At 52.0% G+C, this 18441-nt stretch overlaps 1 protein-coding gene across 4 annotated transcripts in view; it reads left to right on the forward strand.

Annotated features, from left to right (window-relative positions):
* The first annotated feature begins 213 nt into the window (after positions 1-213).
* RANGAP1 (Ran GTPase activating protein 1) overlaps positions 214-18441 on the forward strand; it is a 31925-nt gene continuing 13697 nt past the window's right edge. Inside the window, exons 1-6 of one of the 4 annotated variants that reach the window (XM_025458704.3) lie at positions 214-457; positions 3824-3973; positions 8887-9014; positions 12823-12882; positions 15274-15453; positions 18062-18196. In XM_025458704.3, the coding sequence (XP_025314489.1) occupies positions 3862-3973; positions 8887-9014; positions 12823-12882; positions 15274-15453; positions 18062-18196 (615 nt within the window). In that variant the 5' untranslated portion in view covers positions 214-457; positions 3824-3861. Of the gene's footprint in view, positions 458-1062; positions 1087-3233; positions 3443-3823; positions 3974-8886; positions 9015-12822; positions 12883-15273; positions 15454-18061; positions 18197-18441 lie in introns of those variants that run through there. The other 3 variants (XM_025458718.3, XM_025458714.3, XM_025458689.3) reach the window with 3 other exon arrangements.

An 18441-nucleotide genomic window follows, 5' to 3' on the forward strand; every position in this document is an offset into this window, starting at 1 on the left:
GCCAGAAGCTGAAAAGGGAGGGCGCAGAGGGAGCCGGCGGAGGCGCGCTGGGATGCGGTGCATCACGGGACTGGTAGTTCGCGGGCGCGCCCCTGCCGCGGCCGCCGCGGCCTGCACAGAAGAACTGGACTACCATACCCGATAGGCCGCGCGTGCGAGGGAAGGGGAACCCGGCCTGGGCCTCGAACAAATCAAATCGAAGGAAAGAAACTGCCGGCTTTCAAAATCCTCCTCCTCCGCCATCATCCGCCACCGTGCGGGGAGCAGGTGGTGTCGGAGACGGGAGTGGCGAGAACTGCCGGCAGAGCTGACGGAAGAGCACGCCGCGTACCGGGACCTCTGGGCTCGGAGGCGGCGACCCCGACCTGACCTGACCCGGACCCTAAATCAGTCCCCGCCCCTGCCGGGCGGACGCGCGCGCTTAGGTTTCCTCACGCGGCGGCGCCGCCTGTTTACGGTGAGGGTCGGGGTCCGCTTCCTTTCCCCGTCACCTGCCTGGGAGGGGGGCGGGGGGCGGCGCGGCCCTGCAGCTGGGCGGGGAAGGTGTGGCGCCCCTGAGCGCCTTCGGGGGGGTGTCTTCTGGGCCTTCTCTCCCTGCGCTCTTGCGGCAGAGCGCGGAGGGGCTGAGAGCGGAGGTGCTGGGGGCGCAGGCCCCTTTCGCAGATGGGGAAACTGAGGCTTGGCGAGGGCGTCTGGCGCAGCTGCCGGCACTGGCGTCCCTCCTTGGCGTCGGTGACAACTGGGGGCGGTGCGCGGCCTCCCGGGCTCCCGGATGGGGCTCCCGCGCCTCCCGCCTGTCATTTGCGGCCCGCGTCGCGCGTCGCTCCGCTGCCGCCGCTTCCCAGTGGCCCCACGCCCGCCGAGGGCCCGGGCTGCCGCCGTGGCCGCGGGATCGGCCTGAGTCGCTGCGGACGCTTCGCACGAGCGAGAGATGTGCACCAGAGAAAATCTGCGGCTTTGGTGCCGGGAAAGGAAAGCGCTGTTGGCGTATCGCCTGCCTGTCTTTGCTCTGCGGCTGACCCTGTGCAGACCTTGGACAGCTCAAGTACTCTCTGTGCTTTGGCCTCCTAGTCTTTAAAGTGGATGGTGCGTGCGTGTAGTGGACTGAGGAATAGGCCCCTTTCCAGCAGAGGAGTTGTGTGTTCCAGTAGGAACGTGTCTGGGAGCCCCACCACCATTTTTTTTTTTTTTTTGCCGAAAATTGTCCCATTCCCAGAATTGCAAGTGGTGGCCGGGTTTCAGGCTAGGGTTCCCCCCCCCCCCCCCCAGCTTCATCTCTTCATTCTTGGGGGACCTTCTAGATGTCAGGCCCTAAGTTGCTGTCAAAACATCTGTCAGAGTCTGGTCTTCTCTGCTAGAAACCCACCAGTGGCTCTCCTTTTCACTCAGTAAAAGCTGCATTCTTTAAATGGCCTTTGCAACTTGGGCCTCTTGCTGATTCTCTTTTCTCATTTCTTGCTTTTTTTCTCCTTTCCTCTTCTGCACTCCAGCCCCACTGGTCTCCTTGGAGTTCCTCGGATCTCTCCTTCCCCCCATGAAAGCCTTTGCTTTAGCTATTCTGTTTGCAGGAATGCTCTTCCCCCAGATATCTGCCTGGCTCAATCCTTGATGACCTCCAAGTCTTTCTTTCCTAATATCTTCCTAACCATTCTGGTTTGTTGTTATTGTGGGTCTTTTTGTTTGTTTGTTTTTTAAAGATTTTATTTATTCATGAGAGAGAGAGAGAGAGGCAGAGACAAGGCAAAGGGATAAACAGGCTCCATGCAGGGAGCCCAATGTGGGACTTGATCCTGGGACCCCAGGATCATGCCCTGGGCTGAAGGCAGTGCTAAACCCCCTGAGCCACCCTGGCTGCCCTGTTTGTTTGTTTTTAACCTAGGTACTATGCCCATCCTGGAGCCCAGCATGGGGCTTGAACTTATGACCCTGATATCAAGTCCAGAGCTGAGATCAATAGTTGAACACTTAACCAACTGAGCCATCAGGTGCCCCTCTAACCAATCTGTTTTATTTTTATTTTTATTTTTATTTATTTATTTATTTTTGGACCAATCTGTTTTAAATCGCAACCCCCTCGGGGCACCTGAGTGGCTCAGTGGTTGAGCGTCTGCCTTTGGCTCAGGGCGTGATGCCAGGATCCCAACGTCCTGGGATCGAGTCCCACATCAGGCTTCCCACAGGGAGCCTGCTTCTCCCTCTGCCTACGTCTCTGCCTCTCTTTCTTTTTTTTTTTTTTTTTTTTTAAATTTTTATTTATTTATGATAGTCACACAGAGAGAGAGAGAGGCATAGACACAGGCAGAGGGAGAAGCAGGCTCCATGCACCGGGAGCCCGACGTGGGATTCGATCCCGGGTCTCCAGGATCGCGCCCTGGGCCAAAGGCAGGCGCCAAACCGCTGCGCCACCCAGGGTTCCCTCTGCCTCTCTTTCTATGTCTCTCATGAATAAATAAAATCTTTATAAATAAATAAATCGCAACCCCCTTAAAACTCCTTACCCCCTTCTCCGTTTGTTTTTCTTATCACTTACACAAATAAGATTCCACATGTCTTATTTAGAACACATGTTTTAAGAGGTGCCCAGCTAGCTCATTTGGTAGAACATGTGACTCGATCTCAGAGTTGTGGGTTTGTGACCCATGTTGGGCATAGAGATTACTTAAAAAAATAAAATCTTAAAAAATAAATAAAAATAAAATCTTATAAAAAAGAGAGAGGGCAGTATTTTTGCTTCATTCACTGCTTGGTTCTGGTATCTAGAGCAACGTCCAGAACATAGTAATACCCAATAAATGTTTATTGAATGAATGAGTGGTGCCTTCTTATCTAGGAGAATAATTCATACATATTTGTAAAAATTGGCAAGCCAGGGTGATCAGGGTTAAGATAAGGAGAAGGAGGTGGGAGGCTGGCTATAGGAGCCCAGAGGAAGCCTGGGGGGAGTTGGAGGATTGGGGAGCCATCACAGTTGTATCTTGAGGACGAATAGATTGGGGAAGGACATGTTCTGGGTAAGGAGTTTTTGTGGGCCCTTCCTCGTTCTGTCTTCCATATCCATCATCCTTGGTCTCCCCTGATGACCTGCCATTTCCTCTTTAGGGAAATGGAGTGGTCTTTCTGCCAATCTGCCGAGTTCTTCCAGGCCAGAAGCTCCTTTCTTCAGCAGCTCTGCCCTTGGTCTATTGTGATGGTGGCTGTTGTGATGTAGAGACCTCTGGTCTCCTAGGAACCCCTGAGGTTTGGCCACCATGGATTGCCCAGTCTTCTGGCTAAGGTTGAAACCAGACGGGCAGTGGGCTGACACCTGTGCCCCATCCCCAGAGACATGCCAGCGTGGGAGGTGGGGCATTTCGCGGGATGGATAACCTGGATCCCTTAGCCATCCTAGTCCTGTTTGAGGAATGGGACCCTCAAACAGAGAGCAGCCAGGATGATCAGGCAGGTGTGTGCCTGGAGTAGGCTCTTTGCATTGCAGCTGTTGGTCTGGGCCCAACTACCATTCACTGGGAGCCCAGAAGATGGGCAGCTCAGATGGCTGTGCTTGGTGTTCCAGCTGGGGCCATTGGGGCAGGCGAGGAGTTAAAATAAGCTAGTAATCCTTCAGGGGCTAAAACATGATTTTACTACTCTTGCCACTTTCTCCACCTTTCTAGAATTGTTCCTTACCTAATAGTGTTTTCATTTCTCCCAGTAGTTTAGCTGTTGGAGTCTCCATGGAGGAGGGGGTGTTAAGCCCCTGAAAGGGCTGATGTCCTACCCGGCCCTCCCCAACCAGGGGGCCCCAGGAGACTCCTGTCTCTTAATGAAACTTCATCCTGCTCAGTTTGCAGATTTCCGGGGGAGCCCAGCAACGTGGCCAGCATGGCCTCTGAAGACATTGCCAAGCTAGCAGAGACACTTGCCAAAACCCAGGTGGCTGGGGGTCAGCTGAGTTTCAAGGGCAAGAGCCTCAAACTCAACACTGCGGAAGATGGTGAGTTCCTGCTTGGGCTGGCCCAGGGGAGGAAAGAGTGTGTGCCAATGACTCTTGTTCCAGCTTGTTTAGCTACATTATCACGTTGTTTGTTACCTAGTAGCTCTGTGAGATAGTTTTGGGTCCCTTTTAGAGTGAGGCTCAAAGATGTGCCCACAAGGACATATATAGGCTTCCCTGCTAGTCATCATGTTTTTGGAGGCCATCCTTGCTGGTGACAGCTTAGGTTGGCTGGTGGAAAGGGCCACTTTATGTCTTAGTGGGAGGAGATAGTAAACAACAAAGGATCACAACAGCAGTGTCAGGGTATAGTCCCTGACTTCTTACTTCCCACCTTTACCACTATGATCCCAGACTGGTTTTGGGAATACTGGTTGGCTTTCCCAGAGGTAAGGCCCTCTTGGGAGGTCTGGTCCGTGCAACTGAATGCCCCTGGAAGAGGGAGGGATGTTCTTGTCCTAGGAACCAGGACTGTAGGGAATTAGGAAGCAGAATGCAGGCCTTGTCTGTTCATCCCTGGCCAAAGCATGGCTAACACTGGTCAACCCTGAATCCCCTGACGTTTGGAAGTGAAGGCACCTACGCCAGCACTTGCAAGGACTCTTGAGGTTCTGGCCCAACCAGGGAAACTGGTATGGACTTGCCCGGTTGTCATGGATTGCAGGCAAGCTTGCTCACCTGCCCTGCCTCAGAAACTGGAGTTCTCAGGTTGTCAGGAGCATGGCAGTGCACATTCCTGATGTCTCTGAAGGGCCTTAACATTTACAGAGTCCCTCCCTGTGCTGTTATCACTTCCGATCACACGTCATCCCTGAGGGGGGGATGTAGAAATGTTACCATTTTATAAATAAGGAGAAGAGATTTGGAAGACCTAACTTGTCCAAGGTCATCTAGCTGGTAAGTAGCAGAGCTGGGATTTTAACAGAGGTCCAGCTAAGTCCCTATTCTTGTGTTTGTCAGTAGACAGCTCAGTTCAGTAAAGATGAATTTGCTTTTTTTTTTTTAAGATTTAAAAAAAAAAAAAATATTATGTATTCATGAGAGAGAGAGAGAGAGAGAGAGGGAGAGAGGCAGAGACACAGGAGGAGGGAGAAGCAGGCTCTATGCCGGGAGCCGATGTGGGACTTGATCCCAGGGCCCCAGGATCGCGCCCCGGGCCAAAGGCAGGCGTTAAACCGCTGAGCCACCCAGGGATCCCCCTTTTTTTAAGATTTTATTTATTCACGAGAGACAGAGAGGGAGAGGGAGAGGCAGAGACACAGGTAGAGGGAGAAGCAGGCTCCATGCAAGGAGCTCGATGCTTGATGGGACTCGATCCTGGGATTCCAGGATCATGCCCTGGGCCAAAGGCAGGTGCTAAACCGCTCAGCCACCCAGGGATCCCCTGAATTTGCTATTAAATTCCATTCCCTGAATGCTGAGTCAGGCATTCTTTAAGTGCCTGACTTAAGGAAGTTTATCCTCACAAAAGTCCTTGAGGTAGGTCTCATCCCCATTTTGTAGATTGGAAAAGTGAAGCCCTGGGAAATAATAGGACTTGCCTAAGGGCACAGATACAGGTAATGGAGCTAGGATTAGAGCTCAAGCTTGTCTAGCTTTAAAATCTGTGCAGATCACTAATTAACCAGCTCAGGCTGGACATGTTGCCTCCATTTTCTTGGTCACCAGGGATGCCCAGCTTATAGCCCCGGCCTCTGAGGACCTCCTAAGATGGAGTAGGAAGGAGGTACTCAACTGCCAGGGGGTAGAAGGTGAAGCATACTCTGAGCAACGTGAACAGAAAGCTGTGGGAAATACGGCAAGGGAAAGGGATCATTTCTGGTTTAGGAGGGCCCGGAAGTCCCCATGGATAAGGTGGTTGAACTGTCATTGTAGGGGAGAGGGCAGTAGACGCAGGGAGTATCATGTGAGGGGAGGAGCTGAGACACATAGGGTGGGCTTGGGCGAGAAGGAATCAGGGTGCCATAGGGAGCCCAGTGCAGACAGCCTTGAATGTAGTGTGGAGGAGTCTGGCAGCTGGACCCTGGGCCCAGAAAGGGCCTCCACCTTGGCTGGCAGTGAGCTGGCATAGTCAGGAGAGGGCAAGGCCTGTATGAGGAAGCCATGATGCTTGGAACAAGGCTCTTCTCTCCCCAGTAAGTCATTTAAGGACCAAGGAAAGGCCTTTCTGCTTTCCATGGCTGCATAGTAAACACGGATGTTACTTTGTGAGGCGGTGGAGGCTGAAAGGCAAGCCCTGCCGCTCAGCCTCTTGACAGCTGGTTATTCAGGAGTGTTGGGACACATCCCTAAACCACATTTGAGTTACATGGAACCCCATTTGGATTGAAAACCAAGTGAGAGAATCCACTCAGCAGTGGTCCCCACCCTTTCCTGTCTCTGCTTGTCCGTTTTGGTGCTTATTCTTCCAAACTCGCCATGTACCTGTGACTCTCCCCAGGATTGAACTTGTGCACAGAACCTGTGTATCTCCATACTTCTCTCACTGATACGGCATAAGTCTTCCCTTGGGGTCCCTGGCATCTCTGTTGCCTGGCTCTTAAGGACTGCATAAACATTCCCGTGAGCAGGTGTCCTGCCTCCTTGCTAACCTGGCCAATCCCTGGATGTTAGAGGGGCTCTGTTTTGGAGCAGGTCTTCCAAAGGGCTGAGAGATTATTTCAGCCCTTGCACCGTGCACTTTGTGCCAGCTACAAAGGACATCTGGGCACCTGGGACCCAGGGGAGGAGGGGAGGGACTTGGCTCCTTGCAGGGGTTGGGGGAGTGCTGTATAAAGTCCATGATTATGCACGGAAGCAAGGATTTGGGGAGGAGCACAGGGGTAGAGTTTTAGAAGACCAGTCTGAAGCATAGCTCTGTCCTTGTCCTGAATTCCTGGGCAGAGTTCCTTCATTCTTTGAAACCTCAGCTTCCTCTTCTAGAAAATGGGAGGCTCATACCTGGCCAACCTTCCTGTTGTGAAATGAAAAAAGGAGAATGAATGCTGGTCATCACTTTCTGGCTGTGTGAGCTCAGTAGGCTTTTACATAACCTCTCGGTATCTCAACTACTCAATTGTGGAATAGACATGAGTAACTACTTTACTAGGTGTGGAGGAGAATGTTAAGCACTCCCCTCTGGGGGGCATGGTAGTGAGCTGAGGCAAAGTCCCAGAGCTCATGACCCAATGAAGAAGGAGCATGAACAAAGTCTCCACATAATGATCAAGTAATCATTTAGAAGAGAGAAGAGTGTAAAATTGTAGCAGGCAGCATTTGGGAGGAGATCAGGGCTGTGAAACCTGCCAAGCAGGATCTGACCTGCCTGGGAGTTCATCAGGGGTTCCTGAGAAAGTGCTGCTGGGCGACTAGGGAGGGAGGCATATGCAGAGGCCCTCACTGGGACAGCTTCTCAGGGAGCTCCTTACAGGCAGCATATCACCTTTGTGAAACCCATTCTGTGGCCTTTGTCACCTAAGAGGTCAAGTCCAACTTTTCTCTCCTTTACACATCTCCATCTCTTCCCCACCACCTCACCCCACTGTCTTATGCCAGCCAGACTAGATGAGTTTTGTCTCATGCATCTTGTATGTTTTTGTTTAGATTGTAAAATCAACACCTGCTCACTATAGAATTCAGAAACATTGGAAGAAGGCAGAAAAACCCGTATCTTTGTGATCTCACACCCCAGGATACAACTACTATTAATCTTGGTGCATTTTTTTTTCTACATTTTTTTCTAACCGTAGCTGAGTTCCTTCCTTCCTTTCATTCTGTGTTTTTTTTTTTTTTTTAAGACTTTATTCATTCATGAGAGACACAGAGATGAGAGAGGCAGAAACACAGACAGAGGGAGAAGCAGGCTCCCCGTGGGGGGCCCAATGCAGGACCCGATCCCAGGGTCAGGATCACTCCCTGAACCAGAGGCAGACACCCAACCACTGAGCCACCCAGGCATCCCTTTTGTTCTTTTTTTTTAAATAATTAGGATCATAATTATAGATACTTTATTTTTTATTTTTATTTTTTTTAAAGATGTTATTTATTTATTTATTTATTCATGGGAGACACAGAGACACAGGCAGAGGGAGAAGCAGGCCCCATGCAGGGAGCCTGATGTGGGACTCGATCCCAGGACTCCAGGATCACGCGCTGGGCTGAAGGCAGGCACCAAACTGCTGAGCCACCCAGGGATCCCCACGTTAAGAATATATTGAGCAGATGATGGAAAAGCACAGAATCACCCATAATTGCAGCAGCATCTAGAGATAACTTTTAATGCTGGGTTTTTATCCTTTTAGACCGTGTGTGTGTGTAAGAATAAACGGTGTTTTATTTTTTTAATTTTATTTATCTATGTATTTTTAAATAGTTATCACATTTTAAAAGTGCGATCAGACCAAACACCAGTGGAAAACCTCAGTTTTCACTTATCACTATGACATGAATGTTTTCCAAGTCAGGTGTTTTACCATTCTTAATGACATCAGTGTAGCTGTTTAACATTCTGGTGAGTTAACCTATTCTCTGTTGATGGACGTTTAGTTTGTTTGGAATTTTTCATCGTAACTAAAAACAATACAGTAATGAACACTCCACTCATGAATCATGTAACACTGGGAGCCTTTATGCTGTTGTACCTGCTGGTCCTCTGACTTGGATGCCATTTCCCTGCTCAGTTTCTTTCCTCCTCTGGCTCCCAAGCCTTCTATACGAGCCTGTTTTTAATACCCAGTACAGATAGAATTGTCTTTGTAGCAGAGTCCCCTGCTAGAGTGTGAGCCAGCCTGATTCTCCTTGGTAAGCCAGGGCCCAGCCACAGTAGGCATACTATTGCTGTTGGAATGGTGAGTGACGAGATTGTGGCCAGACTCTCTTCTTCCTCTGCTGTTCATGACTCTCAGAATCTAAGGTTCTGTTCTTGTTCCCGGCAGCCAAAGACGTGATTAAAGAGATTGAAGACTTTGATGGCTTAGAGGCTCTGCGCCTGGAGGGCAACACGGTGGGCGTGGAAGCAGCCAGAGTCATCGCCAAGGCCTTGGAGAAGAAGTCAGAGTTGAAGGTGAGATTTGCATGGTGAGCAGGCCCAGACTGGTTGGCAACAAGCTTCCACTAAGGCCACCGCAGTCCCTGCCTGTGTCCATATCCTCCTAGGTCTTGCCTTGTTGACAGTCACCACGACGGCTCCTCTTGCTCTGGCCTCCCCAGAGCACATAGCACTGGCCGAGGCCTCTGTCCCAGTGTGTTGTGTCCTAGTAACAGACACAAGGATCAGGGGTTCATCAGGTAACATGCATGATAAAGGGGGAAGAAACAGAACTGGACAGGGAGAGCCTTTAGCAATGCAGATATGGTATCTGTGAGGAGGGAAGGGCACAGAATTGGGCCACCAGAGCCTTGGACTGTGGGACCTTTCTGGCGAGCACCAAGCCTCCCCAGCCAGGAGCTCCAGAGCAGAGATTGCCCGTAGAAGAGTCACATGTGGGACAGCAGTGGCCAAGCCTCAGCACAGTTGCTGTGGTGGGTTTGGGAAGGTGCTGCACTCTTTACAGCTGAATGGTGAGTTCTTTCTTAAAGGTGGTGCTCCTCTTTGGCCAACAGAGATCCTACTATTACATTATGTCCCAAAGGGGGTCCTACTAAACACCAGTCCTTTGAGGTGCTCTGTGAGAAGAGATGGGCTCTCAGGTATTTAAAATGCCAGGAGGACATCCCTGGACACCCTCCGTGTTGCTGGGAATCCTGGTGTGTATCACATTAAGGCCTTCGCAGAGTCATGAGGGAGAGACCAGCTTTCCCGACTGCAAATGGTGCTCAGTGCATGCAGGGCCAGGCATGTGCTGGGCTCTACTGGCAGTAGTCCTTTTGGCACCCCACGTGGTAAAGACTGTGTCCATTTTGTAAGTTAAGGGAACGGAGGCTGGGAGTTCTGAGTAAACAGCCCAGGATCCTAATGCTGATCAGTTGGCCACGTGGCACGCTCTGAAGTTTGTCCAGTTCTCTTTCCCTGCTGTGCTTGCTGAACAGAAGGAATGCAGGGCCAGGGCACACAGAGTGGATTTGCCCAGTGAGGACCTGGAGCTAGCTCGTGCCATCGCCTTTGCTGTTTATCTCCTTGGGAAGATCACAGTCAGATTAATGGCCAAGGCAGTGTTTGTTTCTTCTCTTCTGTCCAGGGCCTGTCGTGTCCCTGAGCAGAAGCTGGGACATTTTCCTACAAAAGTACTTAGCCCTCCCCAGTGACCCATGCAGGACAGGAATGGAAGAGCTGTCGTCTGGGCCTGGAGGCTGCAGGAGTGGAGCTTTGTCATCTGAGGGCCTGGGTCAAGCCCCAGTACCACTTTATTTGTATTATGTAGTCTTGCACCAAACTCTGCTCTGGATCTGGGCTCCTTTACAAAACCTTTTTCTTCCCTGTGAGGTTGCCTTGGTGACCAGATGTGAGCCTATGACATGGGAGAGCTTGACAGCAAGAGTGCCATGTGCATCATGTCATCCTGTGCAGACCTAGTGCCTTAAGTCACCCCACCCCAGTGTCTTAGCTCTGCTTCTGTGCAGGAGGGATTCCGGGGTCAGGGCTGGGGCATGTGAGAGCCAGTAGTGCTCTGGCCAAAGTGCTGATGTGAAATAAGATGTTACCTTTCCTTTTTTTTTTTTTTTTTTTAAATATTTTTTTAATTTGGGATCCCTGGGTGGCGCAGCGGTTTGGCGCCTGCCTTTGGCCCAGGGCGTGATCCTGGAGACCCGGGATCGAATCCCACGTCGGGCTCCTGGTGCATGGAGCCTGCTTCTCCCTCTGCCTGTGTCTCTGCCTCTCTCTCTGTGTGTGACTATCATGAATAAATAAATAAAATCTTTAAAAAAAAAAAAATAAATAAATAAATAAATAAATAAATATTTTTTAAATTTTTATTTATGATAGTCACACACACACAGAGAGAGAGAGAGAGAGAGAGGCAGAGACACAGGCAGAGGGAGAAGCAGGCTCCATGCACCAGGAGCCCGACGTGGGATTCGATCCCGGGTCTCCAGGATCGCGCCCTGGGCCAAAGGCAGGCGCTAAATCGCTGCGCCACCCAGGGATCCCAGATGTTACCTTTCCTATTGCAACACAGGCATGAGTTAGGTCTTTTTTTTTTTTTTAAGATTTTATTTATTCACACAGACAGAGGGAGAGGCAGAGACACAGATAGAGGAAGAAGCAGGCATCATGCAGGGAGCCCGATGTGGGATTCGATCGACCCTGGGATCAGTCCAAGATCACGCCCTGGGCTGAAGGCAGGTGTTAAACCGCTGAGCCACCCAGGCTGCCCAAGTTAGGTCTTGACAGATGAGGGAAGTGTGGTCCAAGGCCACACATGTTAGGAGAGGGTGAGGATTGCAGCCCAGAAAACAGTCCAGGCTCATAACTGCTCTGCAGTAACTACTGCTTACTTAGAGATTGCTGAGCCCCAAAGCTGTATTTCAGAGACAGGGTACTAGGGGTCAGAGATGGGGAGTGGTGAGTGGCAGGCCTGCATACTGGTTAAGTCAGAATTGGAACCTAGTCCTTGTGCCCTAAAATCTCCATGCTGACTCTTGGCCCATCCCAGTTGGGTTGGGGAAATTTTGGGGTGAGATGCCAGTTGTTAGGTGTTCCAGGGCTCACAACTGGCTTTGGGTCCTGGCCCTGAGCACCTGCATTCAGTTGTTACTCACTGAGCAGATCCATATAGACTGTCCCCTACGGCTCCATGAGTGTTGGTGTTTTGCTTTACTGGAAGTCTACAGAAACCAGTTTGCCTAGGACTTAGGGTTGGATTTAGTTCACACATTTCAAGGACCAGATTTTCAGGGGAAAGTTGCTTTCGCTGGGTTCCATCATTCCCAGGTTTGGCCCAGGAAAGGTGGGAGCTGCCAGAATTGATACTTTGGGTGGACACAGCTGGCTTGCACCTGGAGGCTGCAGGAGTGGAGCTGAATTAGAGGATGACATGTGGTGACAAGGCCCAGGGATAGGGCCGCCGCATCTGTGGCTTTACCAAGCCACTTTGATGTAATTTATAAGTAACTGTGATTCCTTCTGTAAATGGAAAGTGATATTGCTTACCAAAATAGCATAATTAAATTCTAGTTTGATACATTGTCATCTAAAGGCTCTGAGCATGAGGCCTGCTCGCCCTTTGTTCAAGAGGCAGATGAGCAAGAAGTGGAGAGATGGGCAAGATCCACCAGCCCCAGAGCAAGGCCCCCTTCTAGAAGTGATCAGAAGGATTGAAGAGTCTCAAGGAGTGCCTGGCTGGCTCAGACAATAGAGCCTGAGACTCTTGATCTCAGGGTTGTGAGTTTGAGCCCCATGCTGGGCATAGGGATTACTTGGGAAAAAAAGAAAAGAGAACCTTGAAAAATAATTTCCTTGCTGCTGGAACCCATATTGCTTACTATCTGCTTTTGCCACCCAAATCCTGTCATGTGTCACTTTGGCCCACAATATATGGGAGATTGGTATTGGAAACAAACACTGGGCCAGGAGTCTGACCTATTTGGCAGGAGAAGAGCCAAAGAAGTCAGACTCCTGGCTCTACCACTGCCTTATCTTGGGGCCTGTGGCTAGTCTCTTCTCAGCCTGGTTTCTCTCCTGGAAAACTAGAGAGTTGGGCAGATCAGACTTTTCCCCATACTTCTTCTGAGGCCTGTATGGCCTTTGGGGCCTCCAGGTACCCCTGGTTCCCCCCAGCTTCAGCCAGAGCTGGACCAGCTTTTTTTGCTGAGGAAACCTAAATTGAGAAGTATTGTAATGCTCAGTAGTCCATGGCCACAAGGATGAGGTGTTTCCTGCAGGCCATTTCTGAGGGGTTCCACTAACTCTTCTCTTCCTCTTCCTTCCAAAGCGATGCCACTGGAGTGACATGTTCACGGGGAGGCTGCGGTCCGAGATCCCACCAGCCCTGGTAAGTGCACAAGGCGGCTGTTCCCCTCCTCTGGGCACAGGGACCTCTTTGGCCATTCCCAGGACTTCTTTCATGTTTTGTTCACAATGTGCATGACTGAGGTGCTCAGTGGAAGCCAGGCAAGTGGGTGTACAGGCAATAATGGAGCCAGACAGTGGGGGCTTGGGTTCATTCCTGAGCTTTGTGGCTTCTCTGTGGATCCACACTGTGGATCTCACTCCCTCTGTGCTTATCCTCCTTAATCTTTGCATATCCTTGTTCTGCTCCCTCACACCCTTCTGTGCCCCACTGCCCCACCTCTCCCTCTGGGCCCTTTCTTTCTCCATACCACTCTTTGCTTTGCTTCTCATGGTGGGTGGCTTCCATCCACTCTGTTTTCCATTTCCCCATTCCTGAGGGTCAGCCTTGCTTGCGTCCGGTTTTCAGCCTGGGGTTAGGTGAGTGGGTGGGGTGGGAGGGGGCATCACTGAGCAGAACACGATTTGCCTGGGGCTCAAGAGAAAGAGGCAGGGTTAGTAATAGGCAGCCTTTTAGGAACAGGAGGCCTAGTACATGAGGGTGAGCCTCTTGGTCAATGATTGACATGACCATCACTGTTACTGGGGCTCACCCTGGCTGTGCTTGGGCTGCCTTCTTAGAACTCCATGCAAGTAGCCAGCACTGTGGTTCCTGAGGTGCCCAGGGGCTACCCTCATTTCTAAAGCACCTCAGTCCTGGGGTGCCTGGCTAGCTCAGTCGGTAGAGTGAACAACTCTTGATCTCAGGGTCGAGTTTAAGTCCCACGTTGGATGTAGAGTAATGTAGAGTTTACATTTTGTAAATTTTGTAAAATGTAGAGTTTATATTTAAATGAATAAATATATTAATAAATTAATAATGTTAATGAACTAATATAATAATAATACATCTCAATTCAGTAAACAACTAAGGGTCATTCAGGGAGTGACAGGTGCCCAAATGGGTACCCCATAGGGAGGTCTCCTCCACTGGGGGAGCTGAGGAAGCCTTCAGCGAGCTGCTTCTATTAGTTACCAGTCTCAAAGGGTGAATAAGAACCAGGCAAAGGGAGGATTTAGAGTATAGGTTAAGTAAATTCATTTGGGGGGTTAGTAAGTAAAAGGACTTAAAGTTAGAAGAGGGGGTGAAGAAAATGTGCTTGTGAGATATAAACTGGGATCTGTATGCATTGTTTTACCTGAATTTTAGCATTTAAGTTTCTCAACCTTCGAGGGAGGTTTTCTTGTCTCCATATCACCAATGACAAGAGTGAGTCCCAGAAAGGGGGGCAAGAGAATATGGATGGGGTTGAGGAAAGGCATGAGATGCAGGGAAGGTTGAGCAGACACAGGGTTTCAGCAGCTCTGGCTGCAGGAGGGCTGGAGGTCAGCAGGGGCAGGCAGAGAATGGCCCTCCATTGCTGAGTCAGTGGTGGGGAGGACAGTGGAAACTGCCTCTGTTAGCCCGTCGGTGGCCTGGGCAGGGAGGATGTATCCCTCCCCCACTCCATCCACTGGGAACCACACATAGGATGCATGCCTGGCCCCTTTCTGCCCCCAGTCTCTGGCAGAGCCTCCTCTCCCATCTCTCCTGGGGAACTGTAGGTACCCCCAGCCCAGTGGGTTCCCAGGAGAGCTATGCATCTTACCACGTTGGTCCTGGGCTGTGGCTCAAACACAGGTGCCTGCCTCCCTAGTCACCCTCAGAAACCCCAGAGGCATCACTGGTGCCTTCCTCCTTCCTGCACATCACTGAATACCCAGTTTCTGCAGGTCTCCCTCCCTCTGTGGAATCTAAACCAACCCGAGGCTCTGTTCCCTGTCTTCTGTCTCCCTCCACACCAGCCAGCCAGCTTCCTCCTCTGCTGCCTAGGTCACTGTCTACACTCCCGGGCAGGTCCTCTGCCTCCAGTCTGCCCTCCTCAGGTTCAGAGGATGTGTCTTCTATATCCCTCACCCACATCAAAGCCCTCAGAGCTCTCAGGCTCTGGTCACGGTCCTTGGCTTGGCGTTCAGGGCTCTAGCCTGATTTGACTCCTCTCTTCCTTCCAGCCTCAGCTTCTTCTGGAGTCCACTGCTTGTCTGTAGACACACAGTACGCTGCTTCACACTTACGTCTCTTTGTGTTTGTACTGTTGGCCAGAATCTCATGTTTGGTTAACTAATTTTCACTTAGCCTGAATTGAAATGCCCCCTCCAACAAGAAGCCTTCCCTGATCACTCCTACATATACTGACCCCATGCCCCACCTGAATTGGGAACCCTCGTTAGGGTTTCCGGGTATGAAATGGTTTGTGTCTCTGCCTGGGTACCCCCTGAGGGCAGAAGGGGCCTAGTGTAGAAACTTTTCCCAGGAGATGTCTGCAAAACTGAGCTGAACCTTGTCTCTGCCCAGACCTCACTAGGGGAAGGACTCATCACAGCCGGGGCGCAGCTGGTGGAGCTGGACCTGAGCGACAACGCATTTGGGCCTGACGGTGTGCGAGGCTTTGAGGCCCTGCTCAAGAGCTCTGCCTGCTTCACCCTTCATGAGCTCAAGCTCAACAACTGTGGCATGGGCATCGGCGGTGGCAAGGTGGGTGCAGCAGGCCCTCCCCCCACGCCCGTGTCCTCCATTGCCCCTCCCCCACGTCCCCCTTTACCCTTCCCCCCCACCCTGCCCGGTCTCCTTCCCGTGGAGCTGGGAGTATGTGCCCTTGGCCACCATCTAGGATGGCTGGTCTGTTGTTTTTCTCTTCAGAGGAGAAAGGCCTCAAAGGCAGCAGCCTGTGGCCAGTGGAGAGGAGGTGGAGGCCCGGAGGGTGGGGTTGCCAAGCAACCATCCCCAGTTCTCGTGTTGTCTTGGCAACACAGAGGCAGCTTCTCGTACATGCGCTGACCTGCTGGCTCTGCAGTGCGCAGGGCTTGGGCATCCCAGACTTGCTGTGCCCTCAGAACAACTGGCAGGGCCACGTGAGGCCTGCTGTGTGCATGTGGGGGAGGGAGTCCAGAAGAGAAACCACTGAGGCCTGGCACAGCTCACCTTTTTCCTGGACCAGGCCTTGCCTGAGGTGCCTTTCCTGTCCAGCCAGCCAGTCAGGCTGGTCAGTGCAGAAACGTGTCTCTTCTCTTCCTGGAACGTGCGTGGAGGGAGCCCAGCCTTGTTGATTATCTTTTTGGTCCATTCTGGCTCCTTTAAGGCCTGAAGACTAGAAAGGCTAATTCCCATCCTCCCACTCACATTCTGACCAAAAGGAGAAAAGGGCTGGGACACAGGGACTGACAACGACTCAGGACGTCTTCTCTTTGAAGATGTGTTAAATGCACTACCCTGATTCTCCCACCCACACCTAAAAAAGGGGCTGATGCTCTTCCCAGTTTTCCCCTTAACTGGATAGAGACCTTGGGTCAAGTCCCCAGATGGCATCAATAGGATGGTCTGATTGGGATTTTTTTTTTTTTTAAAGATTTATTTATTCATTCAGAGAGAACGAGAGGCAGAGACACAGGCAGAGGGAGAAGCAGGCTCCATGCAGGAAGCCCGATGTGGGACTCGATCCCGGGTCTCCAGGATCACACCCCGGGCCGCAGGCGGCGCTAAACCGCTGCACCACCGGGGCTGCCCTCTGATTGGGATTTGAACCTGCTTCCACACCCATCAGAGCAGCAGGAAGAGCCTGTGCTGTGCTCACAGTGCCCCGGGCTCCTCGAGCATCCTCCCCTGCAGGGGGTGCCTGTTGCCTCGGACCCCGTGGGAGGGGAGAGCCAGGATGTGCTGCTGGCCCCCTTGCCAGCCCCATCCCCCACCTCCCCAGTCTCGTTGAGCAGTAAGCCGTGCGTGTGTGAAGACGTTAAAATGTTGGCATCTGCACAGAAAATGGGTCCAGCCCAACCTAGAGCTGAGGGAGTTGGAGATGCGCCTTTGAAAGACCCCGGCTTTCCATCGGCTCCCCCCTGCTGCGCAGCAGGCCTGGGCTACTGAGGCTCCTAGAGCTGCCAGTGGCTGGGCAGCAGGCCTCGCCTTTACTCTGGCGTGGGCCATAGCTCAGGCACAAAGGCTGTGGACCCTGCAGCCAGGGGGTCCCCCCGGCAGCCCAGCTCCACTCTGGAATGTCACGTGTGCTCGTTTTTACCTCCCTCACCTCTGATTCAGTTTTGTTGCATCTTGTGGGTGCTGGCCTTGCTGACCTGCACCTCCTGGGAGCTGCAAGTGCCATAGGCTCCAGTTCCTTCAGAATCTGTTCCTCCGGCCAGAGTGCATTCAGTGTGGCCCATGTGCCACACGCAAGGGAATTGGAGGGGCCCAAAGGATTCGCTGGAAGTGTGATGTAGCCCTGTGCTTGGAGCTCTCCAGGCCCTGAGTCCCCAGGCTGGCTCACTGTCGTGGGCCCAGAGGCACCTGAGGAGAATGGAATGTGCTGGTTTTTTAGGAGGCTGGTTTATGGCGGACGTCCATGATCTGTGCACTGAGCATGCAAACCACCCACTGGGAGTCAGGCTGTGGTGGCCCTTCTAGCCCCCAGGGACAAAGAGCTGTGTAGTCAGGCTGACTGGCTGCCAGTTGCAGCCATGGTCTCTCTGATTCCCGGCAACCAGCCAGCATTTTTTAACTCTTGCTGTGTCGATATCATCACCCAGGCAGAAGCTGCGTCCTCGCTTCTGTCCTTGCACCACACCAACAATATGGTGTGTGTCAAAGGAGTGTGACCATGGTCTTGGTCAGCTCCCCCTCAGGCATTGGGCAACGTGGAAGAAATGCCAGAAGATCTGGGTTCTGGTCTAGATTTTTCCATATGTTTAGCAGCTGTAGGAATGTCCTTGTTCCTCTCTGAGCCTGAGGTTCTTCAGCTGGAGAGGAGGAATCACAATGGTCCCCACCTGACAGACGGCTTCTGGCAGTGCAGTGAGCCGACTGTGAAGCCCCTTCCCTAGTACCTGCCCTTCCATGGACCTCCCATTCGGTGTCTCCCCTCCCTCCAGGTGTCTCTCCCCATCGCTAACATGAGGCTAAACCCCACAGGGTAGTGGGACACACACCCCCTCACGCTAGTGGTGTACGTGAAAGCCCCTAGTAAGCTGCAAGGTGCTGGGCACATGTGCAGTGTGAGCATGTTGCTTGTGAGCAGTTCTCTGTCCCCACGTCCACCACCAGTAGGTGGCATAGGATGTCCGAGAGGCTGGGCCTCTTCCCTCTTCCCCCACAGATCTTGGCAGCGGCTCTGACTGAGTGTCACCGGAAATCCAGTGCCCAAGGCAAGCCACTGGGCCTGAAGGTCTTCGTGGCCGGCAGAAACCGTCTGGAGAACGACGGAGCCACCGCTTTGGCAGAAGCTTTCGGGGTGAGTGGTTTCTGCACGCCCTGCCCCGCCGTGCCCTGAGGCGGGCTAAGCTTTCGCAGGTTGACAGCCTGGTGTGCCTGCGGCTCTGGAGTGGAGCTGCGAGACCTAGGGCGAGTTACATCCCCTCTCTGCACCTGTGGCTCGTTCTGCAGTGGGGCAGGATTCCTGTCATGTGTCTGAAAAGTTGCGTGATCCACTGCTGCAAGTGAACTGATGGCAGCTCCCTGGAATACTGTTTGAGAAGA

Source organism: Canis lupus, chromosome 10 (assembly GCF_003254725.2).
Source record: "Canis lupus dingo isolate Sandy chromosome 10, ASM325472v2, whole genome shotgun sequence".
Classification (NCBI taxonomy): Eukaryota; Metazoa; Chordata; class Mammalia; order Carnivora; family Canidae; genus Canis; species Canis lupus.